General features: G+C 46.5%; 1 protein-coding gene across 1 annotated transcript in view; it reads left to right on the top strand.

The window, feature by feature from the left end:
* Positions 1-14486, top strand: part of obscnb (obscurin, cytoskeletal calmodulin and titin-interacting RhoGEF b) — a 59825-nt gene that overhangs the window by 20504 nt on the left and 24835 nt on the right. Inside the window, exons 31-49 of the mRNA XM_067253118.1 lie at positions 34-300; positions 1911-2177; positions 2284-2550; positions 4229-4495; positions 4602-4868; positions 6441-6707; positions 6814-7080; positions 7614-7685; positions 8039-8113; positions 9381-9443; positions 9897-9971; positions 10090-10143; positions 10554-10625; positions 11013-11456; positions 11573-11656; positions 12685-12759; positions 13066-13332; positions 13393-13722; positions 13876-14142. Of these exons, the coding sequence (XP_067109219.1) occupies positions 34-300; positions 1911-2177; positions 2284-2550; positions 4229-4495; positions 4602-4868; positions 6441-6707; positions 6814-7080; positions 7614-7685; positions 8039-8113; positions 9381-9443; positions 9897-9971; positions 10090-10143; positions 10554-10625; positions 11013-11456; positions 11573-11656; positions 12685-12759; positions 13066-13332; positions 13393-13722; positions 13876-14142 (3747 nt within the window). The remainder of the gene's footprint in view (positions 1-33; positions 301-1910; positions 2178-2283; positions 2551-4228; positions 4496-4601; positions 4869-6440; positions 6708-6813; positions 7081-7613; positions 7686-8038; positions 8114-9380; positions 9444-9896; positions 9972-10089; positions 10144-10553; positions 10626-11012; positions 11457-11572; positions 11657-12684; positions 12760-13065; positions 13333-13392; positions 13723-13875; positions 14143-14486) is intronic.

Below are 14486 nucleotides of genomic sequence, written 5' to 3'. Positions count from 1 at the left end.
TCCATGTTCTCCTCTTGACTCGCCTTCCCTCAGAACCCGTCCACAAGTTCACCAAGGAGCTGAAGGACGGCCAGGGGGAGGAGAAGGGGACCGTCACCCTGCAGTGTGAGACGGCCCAGCCTGCCACCAAGGTCACCTGGTACAAGGGCTCCACAGAGCTCCAGACCGGGGGACGCTACGAGATCACCAGGAAGGAAGGCGTCTGCAGCCTGACCATCCGGCAGCTGGAGGAGGCAGATAGCGACACCTACTCCTGCGATGTAGGCACTGCCAAGAGCGTTGCCAAGCTGACGGTCAAAGGTAAGAACAAAGGCATTTTTTCGACTGTTGGTTCAACACACAGTCGATCAGTTTTTCATATGTTGGTTACAGACTTGTTTTTTTGCTGCTGCGCAAACTGTATCTGCGTATGTTGTTTTGGATATTCAGTCTTTAATCATGTTGTCATAAGTATGATGCAAGTGTGGATGACGATTTAACTTTTTATGGACCATAGTGACTTGGGCTCTGCAATGAGCCAGTTGTAGATATTAACAGACAAGACTGTATGAGAGATTGTGTTTTAAAGGTTTCATTTACGGTTGCTACTGTTGAAATCATCTAAGGGGATTACAGGTAAGTGAATCCCATTAGAAGCTTTTTCATGTTTGATTGTGCCGATTGAATTGAGCCCCTTGCACTGTGCAAGTGCAAGGGTGTGCACTGTGTGGACAAGTTTACATTTACAATGGAAAGAGTCACACAGGTCTACCGTTGTCTTAACTAGAATCTTCCTGCATGCTGATCTTCCTGAGCACATGCCGGTGTGTGGATCCTCATGCTGTTTACGTGACGTCATCACAGAATAAGTCTTTTTCTAGTCTTATGAGTCTTATAATTTTTTTCTTAACATTTGAGGTACACTACTCTATATCAGAGGTGGAGCACCTGTTAGACTCCGAACTGTGTTGTTTTTGGTGCTGACTATCACACTTCCTATGTCCCTCCCAGGCCAGTCAGTGCTGATAGTGGAGGGCCCTCAGGATGTTGAGTGTGTTGAGGGGGACACGACTACATTCAGGTGCCTCGACCAAACCCCCCCTGCAGCCCAGCCTCCTCAATCAGATGGAGGCGTGCGAGGGGGGACGCCACTCTCTTACAGTCAGAGAGCTTAGCTACAGAGACTCTGGCGTGATCTCTGTGGTGGCTGGGGAGAAGAGGGCACACGCTAACCTCCTGGTCAAAGGGAAACGCTTAGTTCCGTGGATCTACAGCTCTAGAGCTGTTGTAGATGGAACGATTGGATCAACTGGAGACCATAGTTTTGAATCGGTCTTTCAATTTCCTGTCTGAAATTGATGTTGAAGCACACTGTGGATTTGAATGTCATCCCCAGTCTCTGGAATGTGCATCGGCAAATGCACAGTCGTGTCGAGGGATAAGTGGATGCCAGTATCCACAGTGCCTTTAGTTTAAACCTCATCATTTTATTTTTTGGCAACCATTCTTGAATGGTCTGCGTTGGTCTCACCTGTCTGGTGAGATATCCAGCTCATAGGTTTCTCATAGCTATTTTTACAATATGCACAGAACCCTGACACGTTTTTCCCCAGATGGGAACGTAAAGTTATCCCATGGATTTCTCTGTCTGAATGTTGAGAACTGTGAAAACAGTTGTCATGTTGAGCTTACGCCATACTAAAGCCTCATCGAGCAAGACGTCAAGTCCATTGATTGACCCTTGGAACGGTTGTGGTTCCAAAGGCTAGCATAACGACAGATCATCTTCATCCTCCCGGTCATCTGCAACCCCTCTCTGTTTCACTGTTGGTTTTCCTGCCAGATAAAGATTGTTTAATCCAGGGTTACATTAACCAACAATGTGGCGGTATTTCACCCCAAACCCTCCCCCCCACCCCCCCCACCCCCAGCCTTACCTCCGAGTTTCAAACAGAAGCTGAAGAACCAGGAGGCCACGGAAGGCCAGAATGTGACCCTCAGCTGTGAGTTGTCCAAACCTGGGGTCAAAGTTCAGTGGAAGAAGGGCTTAGAGAATCTGCAGGCCGGAGACAAGTATGAGATGAAGCAGAGAGACTCTTCTCTGGAGCTCAAGGTCAAAACTCTGAAGGTGGAGGACAGTGGAGAGTACTGCTGTGAGTGTGGAGACCAGAAGACCACCGCTACCGTCAAAGTCAATGGTATGAATGTGTTAACAGTCTCATTGCTGTCTTTGTTTGAAGGTTTTGCTTTGTGTTGTTGAAGAGCTTCCACTACTAATGGTCTAACTAAACAATGGTTTGTCAGCATTGCCTGTGACGATCAAGCAGAAGCTACAGAGCCAGGAGGCTGAGGAGGGGGGCAGTGTCACCCTGCAGTGTGAGCTCTCTAAACCTGGACTCCCTGTGGAGTGGAGGAAGGGAACACAGCAGCTGAAGTCTGGAGGAAAGTACCAGATGAAGCAGGAAGCCTCTGTGAGTGAACTCCTGATCAGCAAAGTGGCTCCAGAGGACAGTGGAGAATACAGCTGTGTGTTTGGAGACCTGAAGACCACCGCCAGCATCAAGATCAAGGGTAGGAGGAAGTGGTTTTATCTGGATGTGAATCCCTTCATGCATTTTGTATTGTTGCTCAAATGTACCTGAATTCCAGGATGTTGTTTTCATGATTACTACCGGTATACCATTTAACCTGTATAAGGGTTTCTGTGTCATATTTTTATGTTGTCTTCTGCCCTTTTTCTCAACACGTGTGAGTGTGAATCATTTCGCTGTTCAAGCCATAGGTTTGTGTTTTTGTGTATTGTATATTGTTTTCAATGTCTTGTGTTCAATGTTTTGTGTTCTGTTTGTCTGTAACTTCCTGTACTCTGTCTGTGACTGTTGTCCTGATTTTGTTTCCATTCCACATGTTGTCAATGTGTTTTCCTTTCCTCCTATTCATTAAGCAAAATGTTCTTCTGGGTCATTCAGATTGGATCCTCCAACCTTTGTTTATCATTTGGAATGCTCCACTTTCATTGTGATAGACAATACAGTGGTACGGGTACATCACCTACAGTACTCTGTCTTGGAGGTTTCCATTTATAGTAGGAATTGTTGTTGTAGCTTTGAAGGCCCCTGCTCCTGCAGTCCATTCCAAAGAGGAGCCTCAGAAACAGGAAACCAAGGGAGGCCAAGGTAGGGAGGGAGGTGAAGAAGGTGAAATGGCCTCCGCTTTGGCTTTCTGCCTGCAGTTTGTACACAACTACATTCAGGTGCCTCGTCAGCCCTACTGACCTGCCCTGTGTGCAGTGGTGCCTCGACCAAACCCTCCTACAGCCCAGCCTCCTCAATCAGATGGAGGCGTGCGAGGGGGGACGCCACTCTCTTACAGTCAGAGAGCTTAGCTACAGAGACTCTGGCGTGATCTCTGTGGTGGCTGGGGAGAAGAGGGCACACGCTAACCTCCTGGTCAAAGGGAAACGCTTAGTTCCGTGGATCTACAGCTCTAGAGCTGTTGTAGATGGAACGATTGGATCAACTGGAGACCATAGTTTTGAATCGGTCTTTCAATTTCCTGTCTGAAATTGATGTTGAAGCACACTGTGGATTTGAATGTCATCCCCAGTCTCTGGAATGTGCATCGGCAAATGCACGGTCGTGTCGAGGGATAAGTGGATGCCAGTATCCACAGTGCCTTTAGTTTAAACCTCATCATTTTATTTTTTGGCAACCATTCTTGAATGGTCTGCGTTGGTCTCACCTGTCTGGTGAGATATCCAGCTCATAGGTTTCTCATAGCTATTTTTACAATATGCACAGAACCCTGACACGTTTTTCCCCAGATGGGAACGTAAAGTTATCCCATGGATTTCTCTGTCTGAATGTTGAGAACTGTGAAAAGAGTTGTCTCTGTAAAAGTTTTTTTGTTCTTGCTGTGAAGTCGCTGTTTGGCTGTGCTGATCCTTTTGCACTTGGGAAGGATTTCAACTGTCTTTGAGCTGTTCGACCATCTTTACCATGGTCATGTTGAGCTTACGCCATACTAATGCCTCATCGAGCAAGACGTCAAGTCCATTGATTGACCCTTGGAACGGTTGTGGTTCCAAAGGCTAGCATAACGACAGATCATCTTCATCCTCCCGGTCATCTGCAACCCCTCTCTGTTTCACTGTTGGTTTTCCTGCCAGATAAGGATTGTTTAATCCAGGGTTAGATTAACCAACGATGTGGCGGTTTTTCACCCCAACCCCCCCCCCCCCCCCCCCCAGCCTTACCTCCGAGTTTCAAACAGAAGCTGAAGAACCAGGAGGCCACGGAAGGCCAGAATGTGACCCTCAGCTGTGAGTTGTCCAAACCTGGGGTCAAAGTTCAGTGGAAGAAGGGCTCAGAGAATCTGCAGGCCGGAGACAAGTATGAGATGAAGCAGAGAGACTCTTCTCTGGAGCTCAAGGTCAAAACTCTGAAGGTGGAGGACAGTGGAGAGTACTGCTGTGAGTGTGGAGACCAGAAGACCACCGCTACCGTCAAAGTCAATGGTATGAATGTGTTAACAGTCTCATTGCTGTCTTTGTTTGAAGGTTTTGCTTTGTGTTGTTGAAGAGCTTCCACTACTAATGGTCTAACTAAACAATGGTTTGTCAGCATTGCCTGTGACAATCAAGCAGAAGTTACAGAGCCAGGAGGCTGAGGAGGGGGGCAGTGTCACCCTGCAGTGTGAGCTCTCTAAACCTGGACTCCCTGTGGAGTGGAGGAAGGGAACACAGCAGCTGAAGTCTGGAGGAAAGTACCAGATGAAGCAGGAAGCCTCTGTGAGTGAACTCCTGATCAGCAAAGTGGCTCCAGAGGACAGTGGAGAATACAGCTGTGTGTGTGGAGACCTGAAGACCACCGCCAGCATCAAGATCAAGGGTAGGAGGAAGTGGTTTTATCTGGATGTGAATCCCTTCATGCATTTTGTATTGTTGCTCAAATGTACCTGAATTCCAGGATGTTGTTTTCATGATTACTACCGGTATACCATTTAACCTGTATAAGGGTTTCTGTGTCATATTTTTATGTTGTCTTCTGCCCTTTTTCTCAACACGTGTGAGTGTGAATCATTTCGCTGTTCAAGCCATAGGTTTGTGTTTTTGTGTATTGTATATTGTTTTCAATGTCTTGTGTTCAATGTTTTGTGTTCTGTTTGTCTGTAACTTCCTGTACTCTGTCTGTGACTGTTGTCCTGATTTTGTTTCCATTCCACATGTTGTCAATGTGTTTTCCTTTCCTCCTATTCATTAAACAAAATGTTCTTCTGGGTCATTCAGATTGGATCCTCCAACCTTTGTTTATCATTTGGAATGCTCCACTTTCATTGTGATAGACAATACAGTGGTACGGGTACATCACCTACAGTACTCTGTCTTGGAGGTTTCCATTTATAGTAGGAATTGTTGTTGTAGCTTTGAAGGCCCCTGCTCCTGCAGTCCATTCCAAAGAGGAGCCTCAGAAACAGGAAACCAAGGGAGGCCAAGGTAGGGAGGGAGGTGAAGAAGGTGAAATGGCCTCCGCTTTGGCTTTCTGCCTGCAGTTTGTACACAACTACATTCAGGTGCCTCGTCAGCCCTACTGACCTGCCCTGTGTGCAGTGGTGCCTCGACCAAACCCTCCTACAGCCCAGCCTCCTCAATCAGATGGAGGCGTGCGAGGGGGGACGCCACTCTCTTACAGTCAGAGAGCTTAGCTACAGAGACTCTGGCGTGATCTCTGTGGTGGCTGGGGAGAAGAGGGCACACGCTAACCTCCTGGTCAAAGGGAAACGCTTAGTTCCGTGGATCTACAGCTCTAGAGCTGTTGTAGATGGAACGATTGGATCAACTGGAGACCATAGTTTTGAATCGGTCTTTCAATTTCCTGTCTGAAATTGATGTTGAAGCACACTGTGGATTTGAATGTCATCCCCAGTCTCTGGAATGTGCATCGGCAAATGCACAGTCGTGTCGAGGGATAAGTGGATGCCAGTATCCACAGTGCCTTTAGTTTAAACCTCATCATCATTTTATTTTTTGGCAACCATTCTTAAATGGTCTGCGTTGGTCTCACCTGTCTGGTGAGATATCCAGCTCATAGGTTTCTCATAGCTATTTTTACAATATGCACAGAACCCTGACACGTTTTTCCCCAAATGGGAACGTAAAGTTATCCCATGGATTTCTCTGTCTGAATGTTGAGAACTGTGAAAACAGTTGTCATGTTGAGCTTACGCCATACTAAAGCCTCATCGAGCAAGAAGTCAAGTCCATTGATTGACCCTTGGAACGGTTGTGGTTCCAAAGGCTAGCATAACGACAGATCATCTTCATCCTCCCGGTCATCTGCAACCCTCTCTGTTTCACTGTTGGTTTTCCTGCCAGATAAAGATTGTTTAATCCAGGGTTACATTAACCAACAATGTGGCGGTATTTCACCCCAAACCCTCCCCCCCACCCCCCCCACCCCCAGCCTTACCTCCGAGTTTCAAACAGAAGCTGAAGAACCAGGAGGCCACGGAAGGCCAGAATGTGACCCTCAGCTGTGAGTTGTCCAAACCTGGGGTCAAAGTTCAGTGGAAGAAGGGCTTAGAGAATCTGCAGGCCGGAGACAAGTATGAGATGAAGCAGAGAGACTCTTCTCTGGAGCTCAAGGTCAAAACTCTGAAGGTGGAGGACAGTGGAGAGTACTGCTGTGAGTGTGGAGACCAGAAGACCACCGCTACCGTCAAAGTCAATGGTATGAATGTGTTAACAGTCTCATTGCTGTCTTTGTTTGAAGGTTTTGCTTTGTGTTGTTGAAGAGCTTCCACTACTAATGGTCTAACTAAACAATGGTTTGTCAGCATTGCCTGTGACGATCAAGCAGAAGTTACAGAGCCAGGAGGCTGAGGAGGGGGGCAGTGTCACCCTGCAGTGTGAGCTCTCTAAACCTGGACTCCCTGTGGAGTGGAGGAAGGGAACACAGCAGCTGAAGTCTGGAGGAAAGTACCAGATGAAGCAGGAAGCCTCTGTGAGTGAACTCCTGATCAGCAAAGTGGCTCCAGAGGACAGTGGAGAATACAGCTGTGTGTGTGGAGACCTGAAGACCACCGCCAGCATCAAGATCAAGGGTAGGAGGAAGTGGTTTTATCTGGATGTGAATCCCTTCATGCATTTTGTATTGTTGCTCAAATGTACCTGAATTCCAGGATGTTGTTTTCATGATTACTACCGGTATACCATTTAACCTGTATAAGGGTTTCTGTGTCATATTTTTATGTTGTCTTCTGCCCTTTTTCTCAACACGTGTGAGTGTGAATCATTTCGCTGTTCAAGCCATAGGTTTGTGTTTTTGTGTATTGTATATTGTTTTCAATGTCTTGTGTTCAATGTTTTGTGTTCTGTTTGTCTGTAACTTCCTGTACTCTGTCTGTGACTGTTGTCCTGATTTTGTTTCCATTCCACATGTTGTCAATGTGTTTTCCTTTCCTCCTATTCATTAAGCAAAATGTTCTTCTGGGTCATTCAGATTGGATCCTCCAACCTTTGTTTATCATTTGGAATGCTCCACTTTCATTGTGATAGACAATACAGTGGTACGGGTACATCACCTACAGTACTCTGTCTTGGAGGTTTCCATTTATAGTAGGAATTGTTGTTGTAGCTTTGAAGGCCCCTGCTCCTGCAGTCCATTCCAAAGAGGAGCCTCAGAAACAGGAAACCAAGGGAGGCCAAGGTAGGGAGGGAGGTGAAGAAGGTGAAATGGCCTCCGCTTTGGCTTTCTGCCTGCAGTTTGTACCGCTGCGACTCTGCTTTTTGTGACAACGAGCCAGTGCTTACATTTTGTTGGTCTGTGGCGCGTTGTACCACCATTTTGTGTAAAAATGTCAGTCGCTGTTTGTCTATCGTTCTTAAAAAGTGTGCTTTTGTGAAGATCTGATGACCTTTGTTGTCTTTGGTGATACTTATTTATTTTACTCTGTCGGTTAAGATGTCAGTGGCTTCTCATGTTGCTTGGTACCAGACATGACAGCTGAGACTGGTGAATGGTAATGAGCTACTTCATCTCTAACACTTCTTTCATCCTAGCTGTGGAGGCCCCGGCTGCTCCAGTAGCTACCAAAGAAGAAACTCAAAAGCAGAAGGGGGAAAAGGGAAGCCAAGGTAGGATGGAATGAGGAGAGGAGATGCCACCGATTCATCTTGCTGTCTGCAGTTTACACTATGATTGGCCATTGTTTCCAGCTGTTGCTGTTTACATCAAGGACGACCCTCCTCCTCCTCTTCCATTTGTTTAACTGGTAGTGCTTACATTGTTTGATCAGGGATCAAGGAGTTTTATGTGACGGGCTGTTTGTCGCTTGTCATTTGTTACTCTAGAACAGACCTGGGCATTTTACAGCCCTGGGCATTTTACACCCGGCCCACGGGCCACACCCGGCCCCCGGGCTGTCCCAGTCCGGCCCGCGTGAAGTAAATAGAAAAAAAAAAAAGTGTTGAGCGGTAGGAAATCTGTAGTCCTGAAAGACTACATTGATCAGGCGATTTACGTATGTGCGCTTATGCAGCGTCACCGACAGGAGACACTGAGTTAGCTGTTGGTTAGCCCTCGAAAATGTCCGCTCTCGGTAAAAAACGAAAGGTTGATACAGAATGTAGAGTTTTTAACAAGACATGGACTTCTAAGTATCTGTTTACTGAAGTCAAAGGCAAAGCTGACTGCTTAGTTTGTGGAAAACTGTCGGTCGCTGGTTTGTTAGTTAATCTGCAGACCCTGATGATCACCAGTCAGCTGTCCTTTGCATATCTACCTCAGACATTCAACCAGACTTCAATGCACTTGTTCAAGCCCAAGACAGACTGGATTTTTCTCATTAAGTGAGAAAAACTCTGAACTGGAAAACATCAAAAGCACTTATTGCTTTTGTATAAAGTTAATCGATTGCTGGTCTTTAACATACATCTTATGTATTTTTGTGAAGGTTTAAAGGTATGTAAAAAAAAGACACTTGATATATTTTCATAGCCTTATTGTAACATGTATTACCAGTATCAGCTCAAAACCATATAATTTACTGTTTTTTTATAAAGTGATAAAATGTATATTGAGCAGAATTCAGTTCAGCCTATTGGTTCGGTACGCTACAACGGTCCAAATTTCTTATGTGGCCCTTCAGGAAAATTAATTGCCTACCCCTGCTCTAGTTCAGCCTGGTGTTCTTTGCGTCTGGGTAATGTCTGTTCTGTTTGTCTGCAGTCTGCCCGTGGTGAAGTCAGTGGTCCTCGCTAACGGGTTATCAGGATTTTCAATGCTTGATCCAAATGTGTTTGTTGCATCCGTCTGTCGGCAAACAGTCTGTGTCTGATTTGTGTGTAACTTTTCTGAGTGTTGATGAGGTTTAGCATACTAAGACCCAATGTTTTACCACAGCGGTGGACACTGCAGCTGTTCCAGAACTTTCCAAAGAGAAAGAGAGCAAGGCACCAACAGAAGGTAGGCAGGGCAGCGGGCATGTGCAATCTGGCTTCATGCTTCAGCCTCTGTGCAGCTATGTCAGTAACGTCAACTCCTACGTCGTTGTGCTTATCTATGGTGTGGTACACAGGTCAACATGCTACGTGTTGTTGTGATATGCTTTTGCCACTGTTCTGCTGTTCAGTTTTTATCTCCATTGGTGTTCAGTGGGTTTGTCAGTTATTGCTTCATGTGTTGCTCACAGTCTGAACATTCCTGTCTGAGTGCAGAAGAGCTTTTTGTTTTGCTGGAATTGACTCGTTTGGCCAGTACATTGACTTGATGTAACGTTCTGCTGTCCCTCAACTTTCCACCTGTTCTGTTTTGAGATATATGTGGAACATGGCTGTTTTGATTGTACAGTTCCTCGTTCTCTGCCTGTGGTACTGTTGATTTGTTAGCGTTGAAGACTTACGGAATGTTCTATCTTAGCCCCAAAGCCTCACACACCTGTAGAGACTCCCAAGCATGAGAATCAGAAGCAGGCACCCAAGGAAGGGGAAGCAGGTAGGCACTAGGACAGGGACAGCTCACAAACCCAACCACGCGGACATGTGGACCACACTGTGTCCAGTATTCCATCAACTGTATGTGCACCGACTGAAGTGTTGATATTGCATTATAGCTCCAACTTCTCCTAACAAGTCCCAGAAGCAAGAGGCTAAAGATGCTGGAGAAGGTAAAGTAAGGACTAGATTGGCCTGGCTGCTTGGAGTTGACAGCTCTATGTTCTTGTCAGTTCTGTCAAGCTACATCATGGCTTTCCATAGATGACCGGATTGTGTATTAAATGTTGAACTTCATCTTCAGGCTGCTACTGGCATCTAAGTCTTCGGGTTCATAGCTTGCAGCAATAGTCAACCTGACGTGTTCTGAATGCATTTGCATTTGATTTGCGTTTGAACAAAGTTTCAACAATGTTTATCATAGCGTAAAAGGCTCTGACTCATCTGTAAAACCGGAGCCAGAGATGCACAAGACCAAAAACAGTAGTGAAGGAGTGAAGCTAAAATCAGCAGTTTGACGCTTTGCTGCATGGTTGTTTGAGTGTGAGTCTGGCATCTCAAAGTGAGACATGTGTTGTCACAGTACTAGAGAATCCCTCAATTCCTGCAGCTCCCATCATTCAAGGACCAGTGAAGCAGGCAACCGAAGTGGAAGGTAGGGAAAAGGAAATGGTTGGATGAATGGCTGCTTCACTGCTATTTATATAATTAGCTGGATATTTGCTAATATGCTAGAAAATAGGTATCAGTATCTTGTTTTTTTGACAGCATTGTGTTTTTTAAGGGATGTTAGTTGTTGCCTCTGCTTTGCATAGTTGTCTGTGTTCCGTTTGTCAGATTGGTTCGTAATGAGTTGTACTGCACCTTGGCAAAAAAGCTGGATTGGATCTGATTATCTGGAATGATGTTTGGAATGCAGGACTGAAGCTGCGTACTGTTTCAATTAGGCAGTTGTGTCAGTATACAATTGAAGTAGACCTGATGCTTTGAGCAATTATATTTAAGGATGACCAGTTTATTTCAGTTTCTTGTTTCATATTAGTACCGAAGCCTGCAGCATTGGTTGCGGCTGCAGTACCTGCTGTACATCCTGCACCTGCAGTACCTGCTAAGGAACCTGTGGTACCTACACAGGAACCTGTGGCACCTGCACAGGAACCTGTGGTACCTGCAAAGGAACCTGTGGTACCTGCAAAGGAACCTGTGATTCCTGCAAAAGAACCTGTAGTAAGTGCAAAGGAACCTGTGGTACCAGAAAAGGAACCTGTGGTACCTGCAAAGGAACCTGTGATTCCTGCAAAGGAACCTGTGGTACCAGCAAAGGAACCTGTGGTACCAGCAAATGAACTTGTGGTACTTGCTAAGGAACATGTGGTACCTGCAAAGGAACCTGTGGTACCTGCTGCACCTGTGGTTTCTGCAGTCACCCCCAAAAAAGAACCTAAGAAAAAGGAGACCAAAGACAAATCAGAAGTCAATGAAGAAGGTAGACATTAGCAGTCCTCTCTGTAGGCTTGCCTTTCTGTTTTTGCCTTCCTGGTGCTCCATCAGTAATTTCAGGTACAATTCTGTAGAGGGTGATAACTTGGGTATTTGCCGTAGTTGTGAAGCCTGCTGCCCCCGCTGCCACCGAGACAGAAGTACAGAAGAAGACTGGGGACAAGGAGGCTGTTGTTGGGACCCCTGGTAGGAGAACACCAGGTGTTGGTTGTGCTTATACTTGTGCTTTTGATACATGCCTTTGTGGTCACGTCAAAGTCTGATGCAAGTCTTCTGCTCGGCTTCTCTTAAGTGTACGTAGCTTGTCCATGTTTACATCAATTCGTCCACCTGTCATCTCTGCTTAAACCCCTTCATTTGAACTCACCTCATCTTTAGCTGCCATTACTGGTAGTGCCCTCTCTGCTTCATGGTCCGTTAGGTTTGTTACGTCTGAAGCCATATGCAGCTGTTTTTCCGAGAGCGGCACGGTCATCTCCTCTCTCTCTACACCTCCTCTCAGGCCCTGACACACAGAGCAGCTTAGGTAGAACACTTAGAAGCAGGGGACCAGACAGGGCGGAGAAGGTACTGTAGACGGGGAATTTAAAGCAGCTGTTTGATGATCAAATACATTTTTGATGTATGGAAGATAAAAAGGAATTCAGGTTAAAGGTAGTTTGTGTCCTACTTTAGTTGTATAGTTGTTTGTGCAGAGTGTCTGTCTGGTGTCTTTGTTGTTATCTGAGCATCCCATGTTGCTTAATTGGTCTACAAACCTAAGCGTTTGAATGTTGGTGTTGAAAAGCCTGACATTTGTAGCACCAGTAGATAAAGAGAAACCTTCTGTTCCTGAACACAACTCAAAACAAGAACTCTCCAAGCAGGATGCTACAGTAAAAACTGAAAGTTTTGTAGAAAATCATGTTTGGCTGGTTTCTGAATGAAGGCTCCCGTTGTCTGTCAGTCACTGTCTGTCAGTGATTAGAGATCCATACTTGAGTTGTCAGAGTATGCACTGCTTTTTATTTGCATTTCTACATTGCTGGCTTGAGTACCTGGAATCTATGTCTTGCATTGTCGTAATCGATGTCACGTTAAAATGTGTATTATCAGTCAGTCAGTCAGCGAGTGCCTATTCATTAGCTAGTTTTACGTGTGTGGCCCCCATTTCAGTTAATGGGTCTTGTGTTTTACTCAGTGTAAGTACTCTGCCCTCATGTTTGTGGTTGTAGAGGCACCAGTAACTCCCTCTGGGGCCCAACCAGACAGTGCAAAGGAGGAGATGGATGCAGTGCTCCCGCTCCAGGGTAGGACAGGCTGAGATGTCTGTTTTCTGCTCTGTGTCCTGAGTTTCAAGTGTACACTGTTACCAAGTGTCTCTCTTGCTGTGTAGTTGGTATTGGATATACCGTTTCTATCTCTCTTCAAACCTGTGACTGATGTCATGTTCCGTTCTCATGTTTTTCCATCTTGGGCATCCATGTTTGTGTGTGCTTTGTTTGCGTGTCAGTCTGTGTGTGTCTGAAACGTTGCATCAAAGCTGGTGACGTCCGCAGGTTCTGGATGGGTCGACGAATAAACGTGTCATACTCATCCAACCTCTTCATTCCCAGCTTTTCCAATTACTTTCACACGAGAGCTACAGAGCCAGGAGGCTGAGGAGGGGGGCAGTGTCACCCTGCACTGTGAGCTCTCTAAACCTGGACTCCCTGTGGAGTGGAGGAAGGGAACACAGCAGCTGAAGTCTGGAGGAAAATACCAGATGAAGCAGATAGGGTGTGCTGTTGAGCTGCAGATCTGGAACTTGAAGTCTGAGGACATGGGAAGATACACTTGCGGCACAGAAGATATAGTGAGCTTGGCTTGGCTTACAGTTAATGGTAGGGCCTGTCAGTCCTCCTTTCCTTCTCATATGAAATATGTTAAACACAGTGCCTAAGCCACATGTATTGCAGTTAGTTATAATAATCGTGTTTTGGGGCATGTGGGTTGTGGTTTGTCAGCTGTTCCAGTCGTTTTCACACGAGAGCTACAGAGCCAGGAGGCTGAGGAGGGGGGCAGTGTCACCCTGCACTGTGAGCTCTCTAAACCTGGACTCCCTGTGGAGTGGAGGAAGGGAGAAGTGGGTCTCTGCCCCTGTGCCAAGTATAGAATCAGCCAGGAAGGGCAAAGTGCCAGCCTAGTCATCCATAACTTAGACCCGGATGACTGTGGAAGCTACACCGCTGACAGTGGCCAGCGGCACAGCACGGCCTTCCTAACCGTCAAGGGTATACCGAGATATAGTGGATTTATCTGTGTATTCTGTTGTGAATCCGTCCCCCTTCTTCACAAGTATGACCATCTGGGCTTTAAGGAGGACAATTACCCTCAGCATTTCTCTGTCTGACCCCCCCCCCCACGACCTTTTCCCTCCCCCACAGCTTTGCCTGTCTTCTTCAGAAGTGGGCTCCAGGATGTTGAGGTGGAGGCAGGGCAGATGGCCACCCTGCGCTGTGAGACCACCAGGCCCTGGGCGGCCGTGGTGTGGAGGTGGGGGGACACGTTCCTGGAGGCCAGCAGCAAGTACCACCTGAGACAGGAGGGAGTTGTAGTTCAGCTGACGATATTTAAACTACAGGGGGCTGACTCTGGGGAGTACTCCTGTGAGACAGGCGACCAGAGGGTCTCAGCCAACCTCACAGTGAAGGGTAGGGTTACTGGCACTCCTGCTGTGCTGTCCTTCACAAACAGCCTCTCCTTTTCCAGTCATCTGCTTTGATCATCTTGTGAGCTTGCATTCACACTTCACTCCTCCACTTTCCTGCCTTCATGACTCGGATCACTTTGTACCAGGAAGAATACTGAGGGTGCCGTACCACTCTCAGTGCCTCACGGTGTTATTTATCCTTCTTCATCCTTCCATCCTTCAAGCGCTTCTTTCACCTTTGCCTGCGTTGCAAGATTCACCATTTTGCAAGGCCTCGGCTTTGTGTTGTGTGTGTCTGTCTCGCAACCATACCCTCTCTGCCTCTTGTTTTCACAGGAGATATCA

Source organism: Osmerus mordax, chromosome 16 (genome assembly GCF_038355195.1).
Source record: "Osmerus mordax isolate fOsmMor3 chromosome 16, fOsmMor3.pri, whole genome shotgun sequence".
NCBI classification, from domain to species: Eukaryota; Metazoa; Chordata; class Actinopteri; order Osmeriformes; family Osmeridae; genus Osmerus; species Osmerus mordax.
This window is presented reverse-complemented; position numbering and strand designations above follow the sequence as displayed.